Below are 24,114 nucleotides of genomic sequence, written 5' to 3'. Positions count from 1 at the left end.
TGTTAAAATACACGACTTATAAATAGTTTAAAATATCAACACGAATAATACCAACATCTTACTTCCTTATTCGGTATTAATCTCAACAACTTTAAAACTCTATTTTGCATCGACGTTTTGCTGCTTTAAGCAACAGCTTTGGAGTTGGCCGGATACTATCTTGGTCTGGATCGTCTTTGGTTTGTCTAACCATTGAAGATGGCGGCGCTTGTGGGGTTGCGAGCATGTTTCTCCGGTAAAATTGTTTAATTAATTAATCTGTCTCTGTGTGCATTTCTGACAATTGTGGACTCACAACGCCCTGTTTTATTGTGCACATAATAGGATAGGTTGATTGTACCCATAGAAATATAAGAACATGAACAAAAAGATGATGCTGTCTCTTCTGATAGCAGAGCAAGGTCACGTTACCACTGAATGTTAGCTAACGATACATCTAGCAGAAGATGACGTCTGGCTGCTGAAGTTATTAAAATAATATTTATATTAAAAGCAGCTGGGCAGGTACCGAAGTCTTCTCTATCTGTAACTAACAAGCAGCTTATTTGAGGGAGGATGACACAGTCGAGTTCTCCCCTCTGGTTCAAAGGGTTTGTTAGCTTACTTTCAGCTGCTGCAGAGCTGCTTGAAACTGCAGTTGTAACTTGCATGGTTTTATAAACTGATTCAAAACTAATTAGTCTTATATCCGTCATCTGTACATCATGATGGACATTATAAATGCATGTGCCTTGCAGCTTTAGATTCCAGGTTATGTTTATATAATAGTATTTAATATTTTTCAATAAAATGAATGTAGCCTATGTGACACTCTCATAAAGAAATGTAGTACATTCCTAGAAGACAACTAGTAGTTATTGTTGTGGCCATGAATTAATAATATAATTTCGTAGTAAAATGTGACTGAAGTAAAAGTCCGTTCAGAGTCTGATTATTTCAGAGGTCCTCGAATTAATTTCTTTAATATTTGCCAGATTTTCCATCCCAGTGTGAGAGTTGTGACTTTGTGGTTTCGGACTCTGGGAGAGATTTGGATCAGATAGTTTGCAAAGATGTGTGAGGCACTCATTGCTAATAGGGTGTGGGGGGCATCTCTATTAAGAGGTGTCTGCACTGATTGAAACAGATATAGAGGGAACAACAAAACGTTCAGTCCCTTACAGCCTGCTGGCCAAATTGAGTGGGTGTTGTGCATGAATATATTTTGCACCGAGAGTAAAATAATAGTTTAATGTCAGTCGTGGGCCTAAAATACCTTCACAAATTTTCAACGCTTGTATTGTGACAAAAAAAAAAAACAGTTTATTACAGCATCAACTACGTTTTTAAATTCTCATATTTTGATTCTTTCTTCTTAGCCCTTCAGCTCTCTTCACCAAGCCTCCTGCACAGCTCCTTCAGATTGGTGAGTATGCACACAAACTGCAGTCTACCAACTGTTTATTGTTTATTTTCTAGCTGTATAACTTTGTCTTTGTCTGTAGTGTGCTGTGCCTCTGAGTCGGCGAACCTTTGCTGCAGAGGCTAAGAAGACATACAACCGAGACAAGCCCCATGTGAATATTGGAACAATTGGCCATGTTGATCACGGCAAGACCACCCTGACTGCAGCCATCACAAAAGGTAGAATCATTGATGTCCAAGCTTTTGCTCTCGCCCAAATGAATGTAAATCTGACACATTTATTAACTGAATTAAGCCCAGAGCATGAATTCATTACACTGACCTCTGACCTCCTTAGTTTTCTAGTGCCAAAACATGATCTGAGTGATTTGACCTCCCTTCTTTAGTGCTTGCCGACGCTGGTGGTGCTCGTTACAAGAAGTATGAAGACATTGACAATGCCCCTGAGGAGAAGGCCAGAGGAATCACCATTAATGCCTCTCATGTAGAATACACCACAGCCAACAGACATTACGCTCACACAGACTGCCCTGGTCATGCTGACTATGTCAAGGTAATCTGCAATTTTTTTCCAGCTGCATGCAACCAGACCAAGAAAACACTGGATATGATGCAGCCTCATTGTCATTTTGGACTTATTAGAATAAGGTCCGCTTTCCTTTTTCAGAATATGATTACAGGCACAGCTCAGATGGACGGCTGCATCCTGGTGGTGGCAGCCACCGATGGCCAGATGCCTCAGACACGCGAGCACCTCCTGTTGGCCAGGCAGATTGGTGTCGAGCACGTGGTGGTTTTCATTAACAAGGCCGATGCCGTGGAGGACAAGGAGATGCTGGAGCTGGTGGAGATTGAAATCCGCGAGCTGCTCACAGAATTCGGCTATGATGGCGAGAACACACCTGTTGTAATAGGATCTGCCCTCTGCGCCCTGGAGGTGAGGACATACTGGCAGTGAATAATTTCAGTGGGGTTTGATCAATTAGCTACTTCAGTCAGCAAAAGAATTAGCCAAAATTTGACTAACTGCAGAACATTTGATGTGATGTGATTGAATATTTTTTCTTTCTTTGCTCCATCTCAGAACAAAGAGCCTGAGCTGGGTGTGAATGCAGTGATGAAACTGCTAGAAATTGTGGATTCTTACGTTCCTCTGCCAAAGAGAGAGCTGGAGAAACCCTTTCTCCTGCCCATTGAAGGGGTTTATTCTATCCCAGGTAAGTAAATACTGAATGCATAGAGACATAGATTGTAACTTTTCTTTGTTGTAGTTCCCTGTGTAAAGTGTTTAAGCTTTAGTGGCAAAATATTATCTCTGTAAAATGCTGTATCCCAAGATTGCAGACATTTGTCTCAAAGTTGTGATGCGCTGAGACAGTTGATGCTGATGTATATTTGAGGCTTATCAATTGTGTTTTTCAGGCAGGGGCACGGTGGTGTCAGGCACCATGGAGAGGGGTATCATCAAGAAAGGAGACGACTGTGAGTTTATAGGTCACAATCGCAGCTTCAAGTCTGTGGTTACAGGTGAGTGAAAGAGAAAGCTCTACATTAAAACACCAATGAATGAATTCCTTTTGAAAGAATGGTAAATAATATCATAAATTGTTGAATTTATGAAAGGTGGCCCAATACCTTGCTAAGACACTTTCTGGTGCTTTTTTTTTTTTTTGAATGTCTCACATGTTTGTGTGTATCAGGAATACATTTGAAAGTGGCCTCAAGCACTCAATAGGTTATAAGAAGAAGCTTGTTAACATTATATGTGTAATTGCAGCTGATTACTAAGACAAGTTAGGTTGTGTGTCTGATGTACTGGTGTGTCCAAACATGTTGTATTGTATGAGTGTTGGTGTATAGACAAGTATCTGACCTCCCTGTCTGTCCTGTCTGGCTCAGGTATTGAGATGTTCCACAAGTCTCTGGATCGGGCAGAGGCAGGAGATAATTTGGGTGCTCTGGTCCGAGGCCTGAAGAGGGAGGATGTGCGCAGAGGGATGGTGATGAGCAAACCAGGATCCATCATGCCTCACCAGAAAGTCAAAGCCCAGGTCTGAGAGAATAAAGATACGGAAAGTTGTCATTGATTCCTTTGTAAAATTTCAGAACAATCAGTTAATCTAAATGGCTCATTTTTACCTGGAGATGGGTCAACAGTCACATTTTTGACCAGCCACATGTGTGTGTGTATGTGTGTGGACATATATGTACTTCTTCTCTTACAGGTGTACATTCTGAGTAAAGAGGAGGGAGGCAGACATAAACCGTTTGTCACCAACTTCATGCCCGTTATGTTCTCTCTCACCTGGGATATGACCTGCAAAGTCACTCTGCCTGCTGAAAAGGTGTGTGTGTGTGTGTGTGTGTGTGTGTGTGTGTGTGCTGAAAAGGTGTGTGTGTGTGTGTGTGTGTGTGTGTGTGTGTGTGTGTGTGTCACATCAAATCTGTAAATGAGGATATGGTGACATACAGTAGTTTATTAAAAAGCACAAAACTCTTAAGTTTTCCCAACATAAACTCTTGTACTGTTCAGCTTCTCACATTTGTAAACAGCATAGTACAACAACAGCATTTTAAGGAATAGCAACAACTCTCCTAATTGATGTTCTTGTCTTGTTTCAGGAAATGGTGATGCCGGGAGAGGACACTTCCTTGACTCTGACGCTCCGTCAGCCGATGGTTCTGGAGAAAGGCCAGAGGTTCACTCTGAGAGACGGAAACAGAACCATCGGCACCGGCCTGGTCACAGATATCTTGACTTATACAGATGATGATAGTTGCAACTGGGGCTGAAGGGAAACTCTGTAGAGATATCTAGGGGCTGGGGGGGGGAAGGTTTGGGGTCGGGCTGGGCAGGTGGGTGTCTGTCTCTGGTCAAATCAGTTAATTAATTCAAGAAATGTACAAAAACATAAACCCATGCACAGGAACAGGAGTGGTGTCAAAAGCATGCATGGTTCTGTTCCACCCAACCAAAATACCTGTTTAGCACTGTCTTTGTCTTTAAAGACCAGACTGTCAAAATTGTCATTTACGTAATAAAATGTAATTATTAATAAAAACGCATCCTTTGTTTTGTGGGTACTGCTCACCAGATGATTCTCCAAAATGCCGAAAAAACATAACTTCACAAGGAATTAAAACCTGTATTGTCAAATTCATACAAAAATCTTTGTGTGCAAATCTGTGGCTATAGGCTGAAAATGACAGCTGCCTGCCACTGCATGTTATAAGCTGTTTATGCCACATGAGGGCAGCAAAGAAGCTTCAAGAGTCTCCTTTCAGGTCTGTAGCAGTAGTTACGATGTCAAAATGATTATTAACGCAATATCACACGAGAGGGAGTGATGTACTGAATATCAGCACAGCTGTGATTGTCTTCTTCGGTAATGGGCCTGTAACTGACCGAATTACAGCTGTATGTTAGTACAACATCTCGACCTCGAGTGTGATATTGCTTTAATACATTTTATACTTTCTTTTATACTTTTATACATAACAGTTCTAGGAGCGCCATATTTAATAAGCAACGACAAATTGGGATTTTTATAGGCCTAGTTCCTCAACTGGACTGGTACTGGTACAAAAACATTTTCTAGACCTGCACACTAGCTTATTGCTACTTTGTCTACACGTTACCTGAGGAGTGCGCTGAAGTATCCAGGCTTCTTCCCTTCATCGTCTTCTGACGACCACACATCATTTAATTCAAATGTCATTTCTGTAAATATATTTATCTTTGCGGTGCAAAGTTTGTTACAGGCTAACATATATAACGACCGTCAATGTAACACTAATTAACGGTTAATGGAACACCTGTGAAGCGGAGTGATACAAATAGTGAAAAGTCCTAGCGCTGTTACACTCTGTATTAGTGCTCATGAAATACCTCTCATCCAATCAAATTACTTGGTCGGAACTAACTGTTGTATAATTGCTGGATATTTGGGCTCTTCTAATGTATTAAAATCTCTATTATTCTGTACAGTATTTATCAGTGTTGGGACTCAGAACCTGGACAAGACAGCTGTGTGTTTTTTGTACGCCAAAAAATTATCGTGAAAGGCCTCAAGAAGTTAATGAGAATGTTATCCTTGTCTGTATTGTTTGTTAATATAAAATAACTGCAATCCAAATAAAACCAGTAGGCCTAGCTGGATGCAGTTACTATACAGTTTGTGGTTGGGCTATTTTCTGATTATCAACTCCATTAGCTTTCTAGGTCTAGATGTTTTGACGAAGTGTATTTAATTTTTCTTTTTTTTTTCAGTTATGTTTACACATGTTGCATTAATACAGACAGGCATTTAATGCAGATGCCAAATGCTCTTATACTGTCTGTCTAAGAAATGTTAACTGGTCCATCAGGGGTTAAACGACTCTCAGCTTGATTTGTATGTTACAACATGGGCAAACTCAAATACACCTTGTAGTAAAATGAAATATCGTTTTGTTTTCACACCTATATAAACTGTCCTTTGCTCCTATCACAGTCTTTTCAATAAAAGTTATCATACAGTCACAATGATATTCAGCTGAAACCTAGAAACTGTTCACCGGTAAGAGGTGAGCTGAGGCTAAACAGGACACCTGTTAAAGAACAGAGACAAACAGCAGCAGCCTGAGAGAGAAATAATCCTGTGAAGTGAAGATATGACATTGGCGATTTAGATGTTGCCAAAGGGTTTTTGATAAGTCTTAATAGTTTATGACTGTGTCCTTTCATGGATCATTTCAATGTGGTAAGCCAGGCTGACAGGAAGTCCTCCAGTTGCTCTGTGTTTGCTGTAGGTATTTGAGTCAGTTCCTCGTGTAATCCAATCAGCCTGTTGCTGTAATCAAATACTGTATGTCTGCAGGAGTGGAGACTGGAGCAGCTAGTACTACTGAGTGATGTGCTCAGCTGGAGGATGCGTCTCTACAAGCAAAATTATTTAAAGAGATAGAAGAGCTGACCGTAGACAGTCGTATATACTGGTGGCCATTGACACTGGTCTTAACTGCCTCACAAGAGTGACGATCCCTTAAATGTGATTCAAATCAGTGTTCACTTTCTTTGAACCTGTGAGTCACATTTGCTGAATCATCTACAAACGATCCCCTGGCAGTCGGGAGATATCTGTGCCTCTCGTTAAACTACTCCGTTCACATGTTGCTCATTTTGACAACATCCTCACAGTGTGCAGACACAGCAGAGAAAGGGGATACATTACACTGCCTGCTTAAAGCATTATTAGTTTGGCTGTCTAAATAATAGAGGAAAATGCAACATTTAACAATATATATAAACAAATAAATACTTTAACTATTATTATTTATACTGCAAGTGAATGAAATGTTGTAAGAAAATTTAAGCCAATAAGGACATTTTATGCGTTTTTAAATGCATTTGTCAACGTCTTATGTGAATCATCTGTAACAAATAACAAATGATATAGTATAGTAGTATATTAGTATAGTATAGTATAGTATAGTAGCATATAGTAATATGATCAGTTGTAGAAGAAGTAATAAGAAAAATAAAAATCCTACTCAAGTTTTAGAAAAATGGCCCTTGTGAGCACTATATGTTCATAATATATAGCAGCACGTGAGTAATCATACATCATTAAATATGATTAAAGCAATTTTGTACTGTGTTTTTATTAATTGTTTATACACTAGTTCATGTTTTTAATATTAATTATTGACAAATGCACTAATTAACACTTAATATTTCCTTATATCAGGTTATAACTACATTATAGTGTTTTAACTATTTATTAAATGTTAATATAATGTATGTAAAAGTGAAATAACAGAGTTAAAGTAAAGTACAAACAGACATTTCTCTGTACTTTCATTTTTCAAATTTCTTTTTAAAGTAATGAAAAATTCTCACAGACTCCATTACACAGGTTCACTTAGGGCAGCCAGACAATATAGTTTCAATTACAGTCTAATCCACCCTGATTCTAAAACCAGTTTCCGCTCTCAGTCTTTCCTAGTCAGGGCGGGTTTTTCCTACCAGGGATCTTCCATTCACAAGTTCACTTCTCCAACCTTTAAGCTGTCTACACCCATCAAAACAATAACATGAGACTGTCTCAGCTATCTGATTTTGCTGTGGAAAGAGTGGAAGAGTGAAGATGCTAAGATTGGTTTCCTTGACTTGTTCTGTCCTGATTAGATTTCATATCCCCCAGACCAAAGAGGGCAAGATTAAAGGAACATTTCCCACCATTTTCAACATGAATGCTCACTTCCCAAGACAATGACTGATTGTGACAACAAACTCTTTACATCGTTCCTTGCCTTAATGGGTGGTTATATTCCCATAAGAAACAAATCAACTGATAACAATACAGATTTTCTCAGTTTATCTATGACGATAATTCACCACAGCAGAACATGCAGATGAGGTGTATTAAAACTGCTCCAGAAAGACATATTTTTGTCTGCAGCTTTCATCTTTTATTACAGCAGGTAACCAGCGAAGAAGACTTTGTTTTGGGAGCTTTTGGGGTTTGTTTTTTGAGAGACCATTTGACCTAGATTTGACCTACAGAACCAAATGCCCACACACACAAAAAGAATACATTTACTGAAGTTTGTTTTCATAACAACATTAAATTAGATTCTTCTGTGTGGGCAGAGAGACATCTTGGCAGACAGAAATCTTGGGTTTAATCTAACAATTTTCAAACTCCAGTGAGATCAGTCTTCATCAAGGTAGAGAAGATGAGACTTTGGAGATGCACGAGTCAACGGCAGAAAACATCTAGGTCTAAATATCTGTTATGGCTCGAGGAAAGGAAGTGCAGCTGTTGCATCATGTTACTTTTTTTTCCACCCTCCACCTCCTTCTGGCAGCTGTGGGAAACCAACAAAGAATAGAGCCGCTGCAATTAAGGCTGTATTTGCCTCTCAACAACCCACTCTGCATGATGGAAGACTGACCCTCCACGGCTTCTCATCCTCCAACACTGCAGAGTGGGTGGGAAGCTTCCCAGTTTATTCTCAGTGCTCCTTCCATCGCACAGCACAGAGGAAACAGCACTTTTAAAGTAAGAATTTATACATTTATTTGGCACTAAGATAAAATCCTGAAAATTAAAAGCATGAAAGGGGAGAACAGTTCATTCTACTAAAATGTCACTGTGACAGACTTGTTGTTGCCAGGATAACTCGCACACCCACTCGTTAGCTCTTTAGCTGACGGGTCATAAATTAAATGGTAATTGAATTAAACTAGATCTAGATAGCATTAAGCTTGGATAGACATCCCACCAACGCAAAGACACAATACTACTTTGTAATTTTTACAGTTTTACAGGAATTTCTACTTATCAGTAGAACCTTTGATTAAGCGTTTGAAAGACAGTTAAAGAGAGTGAAAACAACCTGTTATACTACTGATAATTTTACAGTAAATATCCCGGCCTGTTACTAAGTGTAAAACTTTATCTATTTTTAAATTAAAAAAAAAACAAAAAACTGTCAGCTGATATAAATTAAATTTAGTATCATGTTACACAAACAGTTAGCCCACACTGATTTCTGACAATATTTACCAAAGCTATTCTAAGTTCTGAGTTAAGTTTCTGTGGTTGTGCGTGTGCTTGTGTGCATGTGATCTCTCTTCCAGTGTTCAAGGTTACTGGGCAGTGAAATCACGTGGGACTGCCAAGTCTTGTGTGTACATTTGCAAAGACGTGCCTGTATGGTTGCATAAGAGTGAAAGAATACACCTCTGACCCCAACCAGATCCCGTCCCACCTAATCACAGCCATAAATTACAGTCCATTCCTCTCTGTTTGTCAAACAGCTTGCTCCCACTTTCCCTCGGCGCTGCGCTGATTTGTTATAACTCCATAACAAATGCATTCAGTAGATGTTTACTGTAAAATGATCCCTGTACTTAGTGTCTGCCTGCCATGAAGGAAAAAGAAAACAGTTGGCTTTGTGAAATATATTTTATTGTGGAAATCAACAGGAGATTTGCTTTTATTTGTCTTTCAATTTATAAAGTGTTGTCTCACACAACAAACTAAATCCTGCATGGAGAAAGTGTGGTGCAACTTAGAGTCAAGATTGCTTCAAATGCTTTTAGTGGAAGACAGCAAGAAGAGGTCAAAGTCATTCAGTTCAGTAGATGTTGTTTCAGTCAGTCAAGCCAGGAGAGTATTTCCACTTTCTTGCTTTGCTCGAGGAACATATGATATTAACACTATATAACTGTTTATTTACAATAATAGAGTTCTTCCTTCGCACTATACATGCAGGACGTCCTTGGCCCTGCTCTTGGTGCAAAGGGCAGTTGAACCATCATTTGTTTTCTGGAACAAGCCTATTCTGATATTTTCAGCACAACTCAGCAAGATATAAATACAAATGTGTTGAGATTTGCTGAAATGGCATTCAGGTGTATAAGTTAACCCACATGGAGCTTTTATTGGAGGGGAAACTAATTCATCTCACCCAGGACAAGTGAAACAGTGGTATACAGTCTGACCTTATATCATCGTTACTTGTCCTATGAATAATAATAGAAAGAAAGAAAGAAAGAAAGAAAGAAAGAAAGAAAGAAAGAAAGAAAGAAAGAAAGAGAGAAAGAAAGAACGAACGAAAGAAAGAATGAACGAAAGAAAACAACGCCAATGCAAGGGCATAGAAAAACAACATAAACTGGTAAAAATAACATCAATGGACTCAATACTAGAACCAAATTAATATAATAATAATAATAATAATAATAATAATAATAATAATAATAATAAAGTGCATCTATCCCAGGCTTTTTGGAGGCCAGTAATTTTACCAAGCAGAAAATTAATTGTGTTATTTGTTGCCATGTGTATGATCCGCCACAACATGAGCAGGTCAGAGGGAAACTAGGACACTCAAGGGCCTCCCTCGAAGCTGAGTATGTCTGTATGAAACACATGATTACAATTAAGCAAATGTTTGCTGAATGCCTGCTGCGCTTTTTCACATTGATTCACTTTAATAATATACCAACAAATTTTCTCAAGGTCAGGATATTCATTATTTTTTTTATCATTGTGACATACCTACTCTTCAAACTCACTTCTTGCTTCTTCAAATACATTTTAAATAATCTGTTACATGTTTTACTTTGAGATACCATGAGATGAAGTGTATTATCTGATATATCTATGATGACATTATCATGACACTACGGCATCTAAATCTGAGTCAGAGCTTCTTAAAACCTCTTGATCTTATGTTCACAGAAATACCTAGTTTGCACAAGTGATTACCGACCATATAAATGTACCAAAACATATGTCCCATGTTCATCTAAAACATTAGAGAGTCATTAATGTGTTGGCTTTATATCAACTTTCAAAAGATATGGTATACAGTATATCCTCAGTACTGTATTAGGTGTTGTGTGTCAGGGCTTCCCATTAGATTTTCTGGATTTGGCCTTTTAATTCAATATAGGGCATTGATGTGATATGATATTACTCCACTTTGTCTCCCATAGGTCATGCGTGTGACACAGTTTCACTGCAGACGACTTTAATTAGACTCTTTTACTGCCTTTTGGGGCCCGCCGAATTTATGAGTCAAGTCTTTGATTACCAATATGTGACAGTTTAGAGTAAAACTATCCTGTTCTTGGTGTGTTTTTATGTCCTGGGGTTACAGACAGGGCTGAACTTTGAGGTGTTATTTGTCTTTGGTTATTTCCTTTTGTATGTTTTGAATCACACAGGCCATGATGATGGCTTTTTGACCTGCTGCACAACATTAGTGTACAGTTATGATTTTCTGTTTAGAACACATACTGCATCTGAGATGAACTGAAATCAATTTCAGTTGATCGTTCGCTAATCGCTTTGACTGACCAGTAATTGTGCAATCAGTGGTAGCAATTAGCAGGCCTCTCAAGCTTTGGATCTCTTCAACTGTTACTCTGAAAAAGAAAAATACAAGCGCAAGAGTGTAAGGAATGGATTAACCAGTGTGTTTGTCATCTCAAAAATAAGCTGCAAACATTAGCATGACTTGCTAGCTTTACCTACTGTGATGACCTAGCCCAGCGTCACTTCCAAAGCCAGCAGCATTAAAAAAAATTACAACAGCCATGTTCACAACTAACATCAGTAGGCCAATTTCCTTGCTCTGTGGAAGCCAGTCCTGGATGCTACCATGTCAGACTGAAGGCTAATATGGCCCTGTCCTGCCCTTTATTGGATTTGGGTTAGTTTACACTGCAGCAACCCCACCCAACATTACCTGAGATAGTTAACACTAATCCTGCTGTTAAAAGCCTTTTCTCTTTTAATGTTAAAAGTGAAAAATACAGTACTATTTGAAAATATGAAAAAATAAAGCATGAATCTAGCCTCTGTCTTGCATGTTGTCTGTAAGCTAAGCGAAACAAAGCTACGCTAAACAGGGTTATGTTAATCATATTTGACATTTTTCCTTATCATAGTTATAATATTAGGATTAACAATCTCTACATTGCAATAACACTGTTGTTTCTTTATTTCCATATTTGATCATCAACTGGTGAGGATTATAACTTTTTGCCTGGGACCTTTTAGCTTCAGTCCTTTTAGCTTAGACCTCAGTCTTTTAGCACAATATCATGTATGTGGCAACAAGTAGATGTTGAAGACTCGTTTTCTACTTTTAACATGAGTCAGCTTCAAACTTTAAAAGTCAGCAGGACATGGCCTTTTCAACCAACTTATGAAGCTAAGAATTATTACTACCATAGCAAACAAATCGAGGTTTGTGGGCTAGAAATTATTAGCAACTGCTTTTCACTACCACAGTCTGAAATCAAGGATCGCTTATTTGGAAACTAGCAAAAACCTCAAGTGATAAATCTGCATCTGTTATCGTAGTAAACTGCATTATTTGCTAAGCAACGGAAAGTATGACAGACATAGTAACAAACAGATAAGCCTGGGCTTTGCGAACGGATAAATTCGATCTGCTTTCTCTCCAGCCGTGAAGTCTCTAGTTAAATATTAAGAAAGAAATGACGAACTCAACATCTGCTCAGGTCAAATGTTTCCCAATGAGTGAAATGTAAAGACAGTGATTGATATTTCTCCTTGCTAATATGCATAAATGTTTGCCTGTTTTATGATGGATGTTTATTATTCTACCCTTTCATGTGTCTCCCATAGTTACATGTAATCCATACTGTACACGTACCATCGGTTGCATGTATGCCAACTAACCAAGTCATCCACTGATATTGTATAACGTGGAAGATTCTTATTTTTGATATGAGTTATATCATAAGATCAAAATCCACAGTTGCACGTCTGTTTGTACCAGGTGAGTCCGTAGAAATATTCCTATGGTTTAGTTTTCTAATTGTCATCTGCAAAGTGTCAATTTCACTCAACACTTAGTTTTAGACTGTATGCTTCAGGACTGTGAACAGCACATACAGACAGTCCCATCAAAATTATCAAACATTTCTCAAAATATTCATACAAAACTATGCTATTGTCATGCAGTTTTATTTCTAGGATGTGAAAATTGAAATGTGACAGTTTTTGTTTGCATTGGATAAAGCTCAGTAACCATTTCAGGGAAGCAAAAAAGTTCATCCAGAGAGAAACGTGACGAGTTTCAGTCTTGCTTGTATGATAGAGATCGGTACTGCTGGTCCTCCACTTGCAGCAGTAATGTCTTCAGTGGTGTCCTCATGTCAGTAGAGTGACAGTCATAGGGCTCTTCAAATGACACCTGCATTGCTCTGCATTCAAACAAAAGCAAAAGAAGCAACAGCCAAAGGTTAAATCTCTGATTCTCTACAGGAGGACATTTGCTCACCTCTAGGAGTGGTTGGCTCATTCACCAGCTCTGATGACCACTTCCTGTCTTCCTCTTTCTCTACATCTCCCTCATCCTCCTCATCCCTGCTGATGAAGGCTAGCTCATTCTCATAGCAGAAGGAGTTGGCACCGGAAGCTGGGAATTTTCTCTCCTCCATTTCCTTGGCACTGCATCTAGGGGTGGATGGTACTTCAAATGTTTTGTGAAAGTAGGCATAATCTATCCTGTACTGACTCTTCTCCTCGAAGATGACAGGCTCAAAACGATGACCCCACAAGATCTCCGTGGACAGGTAAGAGCTCCGTGCCTGTGTCGTCATAGCTGTGGCCTCCACCAGCCCTTCAAGTATAATTACTATCTCAAAGTCAGATGTTTCCAGATCTTGCTTACTGATGCCAAAAAGTGGACTTTCTTCATCAATCTCATGTATGACAGTAAGGGGAGCAACCAGGAACAGGCGGTCTGTGCCTTTGTCATAGCCCACGTTCATGTCAATCTGATCCAGGGGGATATACTCGCCTTCCTCCGTGTAACGGTGCTTGACGAGCTGGGCACGCACATGAGCTTCCACAATATGGCTCTTCCTTAGATTAGCAACCCGAAACATGAGGCACAGCTTCCCATCACGCAAGGCGATGACTGCGTTGTGGCTGAACAGTAGAGTCTGTGCACGCTTTTTGGGCCTCGCCATCTTTGCCATGATAGCACCAATCATAAAGGCATCGATGATGCAGCCCATGATGGATTGAAAGACCACCATGAAGACAGCAGCCGGGCATTCCTCTGTCACACAGCGGGCACCGTACCCAATGGTTGTCTGGGTCTCTATGGAGAACAGGAAAGCTGCCACAAAGGTGTTGACCTGAGTGACACAAGGAACAAAACTGCCATCCTCTCCGGAATGGTCCATGTCACCGTGTAGGAGGCCAATGACCCAGAATGCCAAGCCAAATGTTAACCAGGACACCACAAACACCAGGCTGAACAGTAGGAACATGTATCGCCAGCGGATGTCCACACAAGTTGTGAAAATGTCAGATATGTACCGCTGTGACTTCTCATCCATGTTTGAGAAATGTATGTTGCATTGGCCAGTCTTGGTGACAAACCGCCCACGGTATTTGCGTCTCGTGTGAATCTTGCCATTTCCAAAGCTGCCCACAGCAGGCATGGTACTTAATCTCAGGCCTTCTTCTTCACAGGATATGAAGCTGTGGTGGTGGGCCCTTCCCACACTCATGCCTCAGTGGGGCACAGCCACGTAGCTTCACACTTTCAGCCCAGCTCATACAAAATTGATCTGGCTCACAGGAAGTCCACCGCTCCGTCCAACACAGACTCAGTGTCAACTGGAACTGAGAGGTGAGGCACAACCGTTGTTATCTATAGAGGAAGCACAAGGGAAATATTAATACATGATATTGTGAATCATCTATCAACACTACAGTTTTTGAAAAGTAGATAAATATAATGTCCTCTGTTTCAGCATAAGATAATCACACAGTGATAATCAGTCATAGTTTTATTTAACACCTTCCCTATAATTCATTAACAGTGTGTAGCAGTGTCTGGACTCAGTGGATGGTAAATTCTCATTATCATTATATAACATCATGTTCACTTGTCAAAGCATGAGATCAAATCATTTTTCTCTCTTCCGTATTTTCAGTTTTACTCACAGATTTTTGATATTTTTGATGCAGCTGCCTAAAAATATCTTCTCTAATCCCTGCTAGTTTTAGGACCTTGTTGGTTTACAAAGCTTGCCGAGCCAAAGCATGTTTTGTTTTCACTGAATTGTTTTTCACTGTTGGTTTAGTAATGAATCTATTGATTGCTTTTCCTCTCAATATGTCAATGATGAATATAATTTACAATAATCTGCTGTTTAGATTCATTTATACTGCACATATTAAGACAAACATGGAAGTTGTAAAATGATACTGTACTATAATTATACAGATTTTCTATTTTGAAACCTTGGTGATACTAGTGACACTGCATTTCATTTCAAAGCACATGTTTGATTTTCTGTCTTGCCTCTCTTTCTTCCCTGCCTCTACCGGCAACACTGGTATATAAGATACATATTTCTCTGATCAACAAGGTACAGAAATAGCCAGCTAATCCAATGCCCTGCCATTTTATGTGACGTATCTTCTGTTTCTTCCAGCTGGCACAACTATTAGAGTCACTGGAGTACAGTGATGAGGCTGTGTGATTCCCCTGTGACTGAATTGGAAAATAATACGGGCAGAAAAAGACGGGGCACAACACTGGTTATCAGCCACAGATACAAATGGTTTGATGGGAGCAATCGATGGGATCACTTCAGGCACATTCATGGAAAAAAGGTTTTGAAAAAGAGGAAACCGTATCCTGATCTGTCCCAAATGCTGCCTCCAGCACACCCAGCATAGAGGGCTGTTATTTCTACCTCATGTTGAGTAAGAAATAAAAGTCATTACAATGTCTTCCATATAATTTCCCACTAAATTGGTTGACAACCACTTTGTTTCTATAAATGCCTGTGAAGCCTGTATTGATAGTGCCAGCAGCAGTATTATGTGTAATAAGCAAGAGCTTTAAAAAATTCTAGCAAGAAGAGGTATGATATTAAATTTTGCATAATGAATGTGTAAACTCCCTAAAGTGACATTACACCTAAAACAGTCTTGAAAATGAATCTACAATTTGAGGAATCACCAAAGTTATTGCAATTCATCCTGAGCGCAGAACACAGAACTGAATTTCATGACAATCCATCCAATAGCTGTTTAGATGTTTTATTTAAAGTCTAGGGATCGACAAAATCTTTCGGATCATTATCGATCATATCGGTAACAAATATACTGGATCTAATAGTTGTCCGTACATTTCACTAAGACCCAAAAATGTCAACCTGCTGGTGGTGAAGTGAGAGGATCACCAAAGTCTGTAGGATTCATCCTGCGGACGGAAAAATTTCATGGCAATCTGTTTAGTAGCTATTGAGATATTACAGTCTGGACCACAGATATCATGGTCTGGTGGATGACCGACTGACAGGCCAGCATTGCCATACACAGAGCCACATCACAAGCATGGCTAGCAATACAATGCCATAGACCTGTATTAGTGCCAAAGTTAGCACGTAAAAGATACTGCAGAAGAAGTTGTTCCTGTGTCTTCTGAACTGACTGAAATTTCTGTCATATCATAGGTTATAAGAAACGTTGAGGTTCAACTGTGCAGGATTATTATCTAAATTATTGTAGGACTAATTTCCTGACACTGGCTGCAGTTTCCTCTGAATGGAACTTCACTCATTTCAAGTCATAAAATAGACCCTGCCCCACCATCACACTGTGGACTCAGGGGACCCAGAGGGAACCACTTCAGCTGCAGGTCAGCAGAAGGTGACATGTTGGTCAGCAACTGGCTGAAAGTGGGCTCTTTACTTGTAGATAATTGTACAGAGATTGATTTTGATTATACTGTTATTCTGTTCGGATATCTGAGAACACTGTAGGATGACAACATTGGTCGGCTACACTCATCTCAGAAAACATACTGTAAATAATGTATATCAGGGCTTTAAGAGTGTAGAGGTGTAAATCAACTGGGATTTCATCTTTAATAAAACCTCCAAATGGGGTCAGAAAGGCTGCTGCTGTGCAGGTGTCCCCACCATGGATACTCTATAGCTATGAATAGACAGACATTAATAACCTGTATATACAGCCTATATACACGGTATACTATCTGCATATACAAATAGTATATGATGAATTTACACTTTCTGTGCAGTTTCAACATGCATGGCATGTCATATTCATTGTTTCCGACCCAAAAGCCTGAATTGTAAGAGTTTAGAATAAAGACTGTAGGATGACAATAATTGAAAACAACAGATTTTGAGATTTTTTTGTGTATGGCCATGTGTGTTTGTTTCTAAATGCTGTAGTTGCTAGGAAGCAGTATGTTGTGTGTCCATAAGATATTCATATCTAATATTCTGTGCGGCTGCTCCTCAGCCCTCTCAGGAGCCACACTCTGCCTGCCAAGCTGGGATCTTAACGCCGGAGCAGGGATGAGTCTATTTCTCTGCTGATGTTTGTCACTGCTCTCACTGAAGATATATTTGAGCTGAACAAATAAGAGACAGTTCAATAGTCACTGTCTATGGAAGTTAAGTCTAAGTCTACGGTGTTGACTACAGTAATATATGGATAGTCTGTCTCTCTAAAATGACAAGCAGCTTACCTTGTGTGCAAGTGCTTCCGATAAATGCTGATTCCCAGCGTTCCTTTTCTTCCAGATCTTCCCAGTCCACTAGCCAAACCACTGCATGTTTCTCCTCAGGCTTCCTTTAACGCTTCTCATCTGTTATGGGTAGAACCACTCTATCCTCCTGAGGCACAAAAGTAAATGGTCACAGAGTACCTTCATGTCGGTGTCTCCTAGTTTTAACACGTCTCTTTCTCCACTCAGCGAGGAGAGCATTACATTCACTCCAACTGTCAAGTCCTTCAGAGTAACAGCTCGATTGATATCCAGTTGATCAGAAACAGACCAGAAATTAGAAAATGACTTTAGTGAATCACCGAAGTCATAATTTTGACCCTCGAAATAGCACAATGACTTGATCACAGCTATCCCAAATGAACTGTATAGAGGGTTCACATGGCCTGTAGGGTCCAATCCAATCAAAAAATCAATTCCTCACAGCTCATTTTAGAGTCATGGGCAGTCAACAGTCTCTCTTCTTCCATGTCTCACACTTTCTTAGTATATCTGCTATCTGATCTTGTTCTGCTGCAGATCCCACTCTGTTTCCCACATCTAGTGAACTATTGCTCACTGCTCAGCTCTCGTCCTCCCCCTCCCTTTCACAGTGTCACTGTAGATACTTGGCATTTGGAGACTATGTGCTCTTCCCCTACCAAGTGTTGCACCAGCGCTGGTCAGCAATGCTCAGAGTTGAAAGAACCAACTGGTTTATTCAAGACTGATGTGATAGTGGACGGACCAGAACATAAACAGTGACCAGAACGTATTTGTTAAATAGATTTCTCTGGGTTTGACTATGGGTTCAGTCTTATAAAGCAATTCTTAGTCTGTATTATTTTTAAAAAATAGGCAAGACATCTACTGGATGCGTAGACCAATACTTTAAACTTCTAATTTCTATTCCTATGTTGTCTGTAATGTTGTCTTTATTTTCTGACCAAAACCAAACAGATCACAGAGTGGGTGGTATGGTCTCCATTTTGACTCATTCAGAAAGCGAAGCAGCTCCTGTTGAACACACCAGATAATGAAAAGCCCATGTAGGCAGTTTCTTGTAGAACATCACTCATTTGTCTGATGTGTGTGTGAGCATGCCTGGATGAAGGAGGAAATCAATGAATTTCTTGTGTATCACGGGGCCAAAGAGCGGCTTGATTAATAGTAAAAACAAGGGTCTAGATCCCTGCTAACAGCCCTGTGAGACTACGCGTAGGTGCAGGTTTGCCTTTGTGATGTCATTAGTTTTGCAGGTATTTGGTCATAAACTGGGAATCATTATTGTCTGTGCCAAATTTTGTGCCAATCCATCTAGATGTTGAGATATTTCACAGAATAAGTGGAAATATAGACTGTTGGTGGAGCTGGATGAAAAAAGTCAGGGGCTCACCAAAGATGAATTATCTGGTCACCATGAATATCTGTAACAAATTACATGGCAATCCATCTGGTAGATGTCGAGATATTTCATTCAAAAACAAAAACGTCAACCTCATGGTGGTGCTTGAGGAACAGTCAGAGGATTACTAACATCACTAAGATTCATCCTCTGGAGAACATAAATGTCTGTGCGACATCTGTGCCACTATCATAGTTGAGAAAAAGTGTAATTCCTAAAGTGAGAGATATTTAATTTATATTTAACTAACCAAAGCTTGGGACAGACTGACATTACCACTCACTATTTCTATGTTATTGTAGGAGTCAAGTTATTCCCAAAAACACATCTTTAAAAGAAAAAAAAACAAAAAGAACACCACCACACTGCTTTGCTCAGGAGTTTGAATTTCTTTTGTGAGTTTCACAAGACAGAACTGTCCTGACCCAGATTCACCGGAGGCCATCACAGAGCAGAAACATGGGTGGAAGGTGTGTGTGACACTGCAATATCACGGCCTCCAAGGAAGCTAAGCCATGGTAGTCTGAGTATTCGTTTTCTAATTATAATAGAAATAATATTTGACCTTTGCAAGTGTTAGCGCTGTTGGATCTGTAGATGTACCGAGTGTACAAGAACAGATAATGCATGTAAGACATGAAACGTACAGTGTGTTTGGTGCATACTAAAAATCCATCTACCATAAGGATTTGTGAGGACAAGACATCACACTTCAGATTACTCTTTCACACTAAATGGTCATATTTGTTAGGAATGACTTTATAATAGTTTTTTTTTTCAAAGACAAAGACAATAATCGCTGAGTAAAATCTTTAGCTGAAAATGTATTGAATGTAACATTAGGCTGTAACTGTCATTAAACGATAAACCTTTTTATAAAACACATTTCAAACCTTAAGCTGTAATGTGATTTGTGTGTTTATGAGTGAATGTGTGTGTGTTATAGCTTTACTGTACTGTTACTGTGATGTCAGGCCTGTAAATGGGTTATGGGTTCAGTTAGGAGATGGCAGACCAGATGGGGATGTGAAGTGTGCTATCGGGACAGAGAGAGAGCCCAGAGCCCGGCCGATACGTCGTACCCAGCGAGTTATTTAAAGGCCGCCTCACTGCGGCAGGACAAACTGGGCCAGGCTTGACCACACTCAGGACCCAAGCTACAGCGTTCGATCATCTTTCAGACTGTCAGCACACACTCTCCTGATTCATTACAAGTATTATGTCACACTATGGTCATCCCTGTGTGGTACAGGAGACACCAGTCAGAGCACAGGATGTTTACTCAAAGCTCAGTTAGACATGAGCGTAACTGGTTCTGGCAGGACACTCAGGATTAGGAGCATGGCAGGTACTCCAATTATACAACTGTGTAACCGTCTGTTTGGTCCACTCTCACCAGCACTCCTGCTGCTCATGCTCACGGTGTGTTTCTGCAGGTTTGGGTCATTGTTCTATTTTTTACATCTACAGCACATAGCTGTAGCTGTAGCTCTGTATCTCTGTGGCTCTATAGCACAGCCTACCTTAGCCTACCTTTTTATCTTCTGTTGAGTTTTTAAATTACCTCTTGTGTTATTGGCTTCAACCTGGTAGTACCATAATAATAATAAAAAATCTTTGTGCAAGCGCTTGGAACTTGTAACCATTTTTTTCCCTTTAAGCTGGAGGGAACATTTCTGGTCTCTTATCTCTTCTCTAGTAGAGTATGTCTTACATACTGACTCACTGATGATGTCCACATCCAACAAATCAGGGCTGATAATTGAACTGAAACTAACCATGTTTCCAGGTAGGAAATACCAGTGTAGAAAGATTTTTTTGTCATTTTAATGTGAGTGTGAAGATGTTTTAATGATGTGACCTTTATGAAAACATGCGTCATCATCAAAGCATACCCCATCTATTATTACCTCCAGTAACAGGTTTTGCATTTATATTACCCTGTTGTCAGACAGATATGACTGATTATGTTATGTTATGTTATGTTATGTTATCTTATGTTATGTTATGTTATGTTATGTTATGTTATGTTATGTTATCTTATGTTATCTTATGTTATCTTATGTTATATTATTATACTACTTACCCAGTATTACCTTGGGTCAATGCAACATAATGTAAAGGGCTACCACATTATGTTACAGTGGCCCAGGGAGTTTTTTCAACTTCTATGGATTAAATTTGTTTATAATAACAGCAAAAAAAAAATCTTCCATTTTTGGAATAAAATGAACTTCGCTGCCAGAACCTCAAAAAAAAATGGTTGCAGGCCTGTGTTACACAGCCGTGATCAAGGAAGACAGAGAACAAACACATAGGCTGCAGATACAGTAGAGAGTCTGTGTTGGCAGCCAACACCGATAAAAACAACCTGTGAGTGGGGAAGAGAGGCGTTGTGCACCCACCAGACAAAAAGAAATGCTGCACATACACAAGACACAGGGATTTTTTTTCAGGGAGCTGTTCACCAACCACCCTGCTCCAGTTAGGGAATATGCTCCAGAGCAGCCTAATCAACATCCTGCCTCACAGTGATGAAGTGCTCTCACCTTGTGAAATAACACAGGGAGGCCATGTTAGCTCCACACATTAAATACTGGAGGTTGAATCCAGGTCCCTCTTACTGTCAGGCGATTAATAAACGTTAATGAAACTTTTATGTTTTCCACAAGAAAAACAAGAAATTTGTGTTTTTCTTGTTATGTTTTTTTCTTTTTCCATCACAAACAATGTTTAGCTCTCTATAATAATCCAGAGAAAAAGTTTAACAACGTGGTCTGATCCTTGTGAAAAGTCTGTCTATACAAGGTTTTCAGTTGTTAACAGATCTGCGTCCAGCTGACTGTAGAAAAAAGAGAAAAAAAATCATAAACATAAACTTTAAAAAGCAGTTACAAGATATATAATATCTTCAGTGTTATTAAGTTGTATCAGCAGGTTGTTGTTGTTCCCATTAAGCTATTTATATAGAATGATTGGTTATGGCTTTTCAAGATGACAATATATAGGAATACGCTTCACATCTTCATATCTGTTCTTGCACTAACCGCTTTCCTGGTTGCTGACACATTTTACTTTCAGCTCATACAAGGGCTGACTGTGTTAAAGTGCTTCCCCAAATGCCTCATCTTCATCATCATCTTCATCATCCTCCATGCCGAGGCTGTTGTTGCCAAATTGATGTTGGTGCCAAATTTATATTTGTCTCAGATGAACAACGCAGGATTCATCCATTGTCATGGAAACACTGACAAATATGAGTTGGAGCGAACAAGTTGCATGTAGGTCACACGCCTCTGGACCTGATTTTGTAACATTGTGATCCAAATCAAACTAAAAGAAAGAAAAAAAAGTCGTCTGCAGCTCCTTGCTGGTGACAGTGATTTGAAAACTGAAACCCAGACCTGTGCTGTGGTCCTGCCAGAGTTGTGGTTCTGTCGGCTGCAGTGTAAACATGTCTGAAGTGGATCATCGAGGAAGCGGGCTGCGCTCGCTGATCAGAGCTGCTCCACTGCTGGTTGCTGTAATTGATCTTTGCATGACTAAATGGGCCACTTATTTTTACAGCCAGAGCAGGTGCACCTGTGCGCTGGTGTTTTTACATCATCCGCTGATCAGTCATGAGGACCGGGAGCGTTTGTGGGGCAGCTCGACTCAGAACAAACCCTGCAGGTGCACATACGCACAAACACACATACACTGCATCACACACAAAGGGATGCAGAAACAAACTGAGACAGGTTTATATTGTTCCAATGAAAATCATTTCATTTATTCTGTTTATTCTGCCATATTTCAGTTAACTTCAGTTACTTGGTCAACCATCGGTGTAGTATACCCACTGAGGTTACACTGTCAAATACATTTAAAAAAGACAATGGATTTCTTGGTATTTCTGAGATACAAGAGTGAACATGATATTTTCATCATCAATGAATCTACCTACATATTTTTTTATTTATTTATTTGATGAATTGATTAATCGTTCCTCTACAAAAGGATGTTCGACATTTTGACTCCATTATCAAAATATTTACTGGTTAATCATTTTATTGTTTCTCATTGTTTTCCCAGAGCTTTCAACCACATTTTTATAGTATTCACTAGCAGATGAAAGCTTCAGTACTTCCAAAGCGAGTAAGTGGACTTTGAGTTAGATTATTTTGTAAACTACCATTTCCAACCCTTCATGCACATGATTATTTTATTCTGTCTGTGACCAACTTTGAACTTTGAAGGGTATGAACTTCACTTGTCACTTTACTTTCATGACTGAGGATGAAAAGTCTCACCTGTCTCATGTAATAGTCGATTTTTGGAGAAGAACGGGTGTTTATGTTTCAACTGTCACAGTGAGCCAGGTGCAAACCTCAAAGGAGCAGAATTATATCCATGATGGATAACATTAAGAGTCAGCTTTGCTCTTTCAAAGTGTTGGCTCACACGATCGGAGTTTCACACGCAGTAGTCACAGGAAAGGCAAGATGAGTGTTGGGTTTTAATGAGGTGCCATATTCCTGTTTTGGAGTGTGACTCCAAGGAACAGAGCAACACCGAGTGTAGGTCCTCTGCAAGGACACTAGGAGCAGTGATTTATAATTTACACAGTGACCAGATCTCTGGAGACGTAGAGATTTATTGTTAAGAGTCTGTTTCCATAGGATAAAGTTAAAAAAGACTAAATTAGAGCGAGGAGAGAAAACACACTGTCTGTAGCGCTCTACATAATTCTAGGTTTACACATATTAAGCTTGAAGGGTTATCTGGGAGAAGAGAAGCACACCTCTCAGTAATGTGAGGGACATTATAACAGTATATTCATAAAAGACAGAGGCAATGATAAATAATCAGACATTCAATCAGAGGTTATTGCAAACTGTTTGGGATCTCAAGGACTTATCTGGCTCTTCTCCTTCTCTGTGACAGTTGGTTGAAGTTGGAGACCCTGCTGAAGTGTGTTGCTTTTGCAGGCTTGGTGCAGATTTGATGCTCCGCCAATGAACAGTGTGTGTCCCACGTGAGAGCAGACATCAGTGTTTTCCTGTACCAGCTTCCTCATTTGCTGCTGTGCTCCTGAGCGTCTCAGGTTCACACTGTGTCACACACTGTCAGCGCATGTTCACTAAAGCAGCACCAACAACACACGTGATGTGCTCTGACTATCTACAGCAGCTCTGTGTGCTCAGACTGAAAACTTCATTTTACTGTATGAGGTGGCAGCACAG

General features: G+C 39.6%; 2 protein-coding genes across 5 annotated transcripts; one reads left to right on the top strand and one right to left on the bottom strand.

Annotated features, from left to right (window-relative positions):
* Window positions 1-140: 140 nt before the first annotated feature.
* On the top strand, window positions 141-4,466 carry tufm (Tu translation elongation factor, mitochondrial). The gene is made up of 10 exons (XM_023398818.2): window positions 141-235; window positions 1,359-1,405; window positions 1,485-1,623; window positions 1,791-1,957; window positions 2,072-2,341; window positions 2,489-2,621; window positions 2,827-2,931; window positions 3,304-3,455; window positions 3,630-3,749; window positions 4,027-4,466. The coding sequence occupies exons 1-10, from the start codon at window positions 199-201 to the stop codon at window positions 4,195-4,197; spliced, it is 1,341 nt and encodes a 446-aa protein (XP_023254586.1). The 5' UTR covers window positions 141-198; the 3' UTR covers window positions 4,198-4,466.
* Window positions 4,467-9,345: 4,879 nt separating this feature from the next.
* Window positions 9,346-18,115, bottom strand: kcnj12b (potassium inwardly rectifying channel subfamily J member 12b). Of its 4 annotated transcripts, none has more exons than XM_023398819.2 (3): window positions 17,467-18,115; window positions 13,219-14,604; window positions 9,346-13,141 (listed from the first exon to the last, which is right to left on the bottom strand). In XM_023398819.2, the coding sequence occupies exons 2-3, from the start codon at window positions 14,459-14,461 to the stop codon at window positions 13,089-13,091; spliced, it is 1,296 nt and encodes a 431-aa protein (XP_023254587.1). In that variant the 5' UTR covers window positions 14,462-14,604; window positions 17,467-18,115; the 3' UTR covers window positions 9,346-13,088. The 4 variants fall into 4 exon arrangements, with proteins under 4 accessions (XP_023254587.1, XP_023254588.1, XP_023254589.1 ...); XM_023398820.2 differs by having other exon boundaries at window positions 9,346-11,329; window positions 17,467-18,111; XM_023398821.2 differs by having other exon boundaries at window positions 13,244-14,604; window positions 17,467-18,110.
* Window positions 18,116-24,114: the final 5,999 nt, after the last annotated feature.

This window comes from Seriola lalandi, unplaced genomic scaffold, assembly GCF_002814215.2.
Source record: "Seriola lalandi dorsalis isolate HSWRI2012SDOR001 ecotype SW California unplaced genomic scaffold, Sedor1 jcf7180002049946, whole genome shotgun sequence".
NCBI classification, from domain to species: domain Eukaryota; kingdom Metazoa; phylum Chordata; class Actinopteri; order Carangiformes; family Carangidae; genus Seriola; species Seriola lalandi.
The sequence above is the reverse complement of the archived record's forward strand: the minus strand, read 5'-3'. Positions and strand labels throughout refer to the sequence as shown.

Bases quoted from the DNA above. Each gene is read 5' to 3' on its own strand.
- tufm (XM_023398818.2), top strand. From the start codon at position 199: ATGGCGGCGCTTGTGGGGTTGCGAGCATGTTTCTCCG. The intron at 1,406-1,484 runs GTGAGTATGCAC...CTTTGTCTGTAG, and splicing joins TGCACAGCTCCTTCAGATTG to TGTGCTGTGCCTCTGAGTCG. The intron at 2,342-2,488 runs GTGAGGACATAC...GCTCCATCTCAG, and splicing joins CTGCCCTCTGCGCCCTGGAG to AACAAAGAGCCTGAGCTGGG.
- kcnj12b (XM_023398819.2), bottom strand. From the start codon at position 14,461: ATGAGTGTGGGAAGGGCCCACCACCACAGCTTCATATCCTGTGAAGAA. The intron at 13,142-13,218 runs GTGAGCAAATGT...GTTTGAATGCAG, and splicing joins TGAGCCAACCACTCCTAGAG to AGCAATGCAGGTGTCATTTG.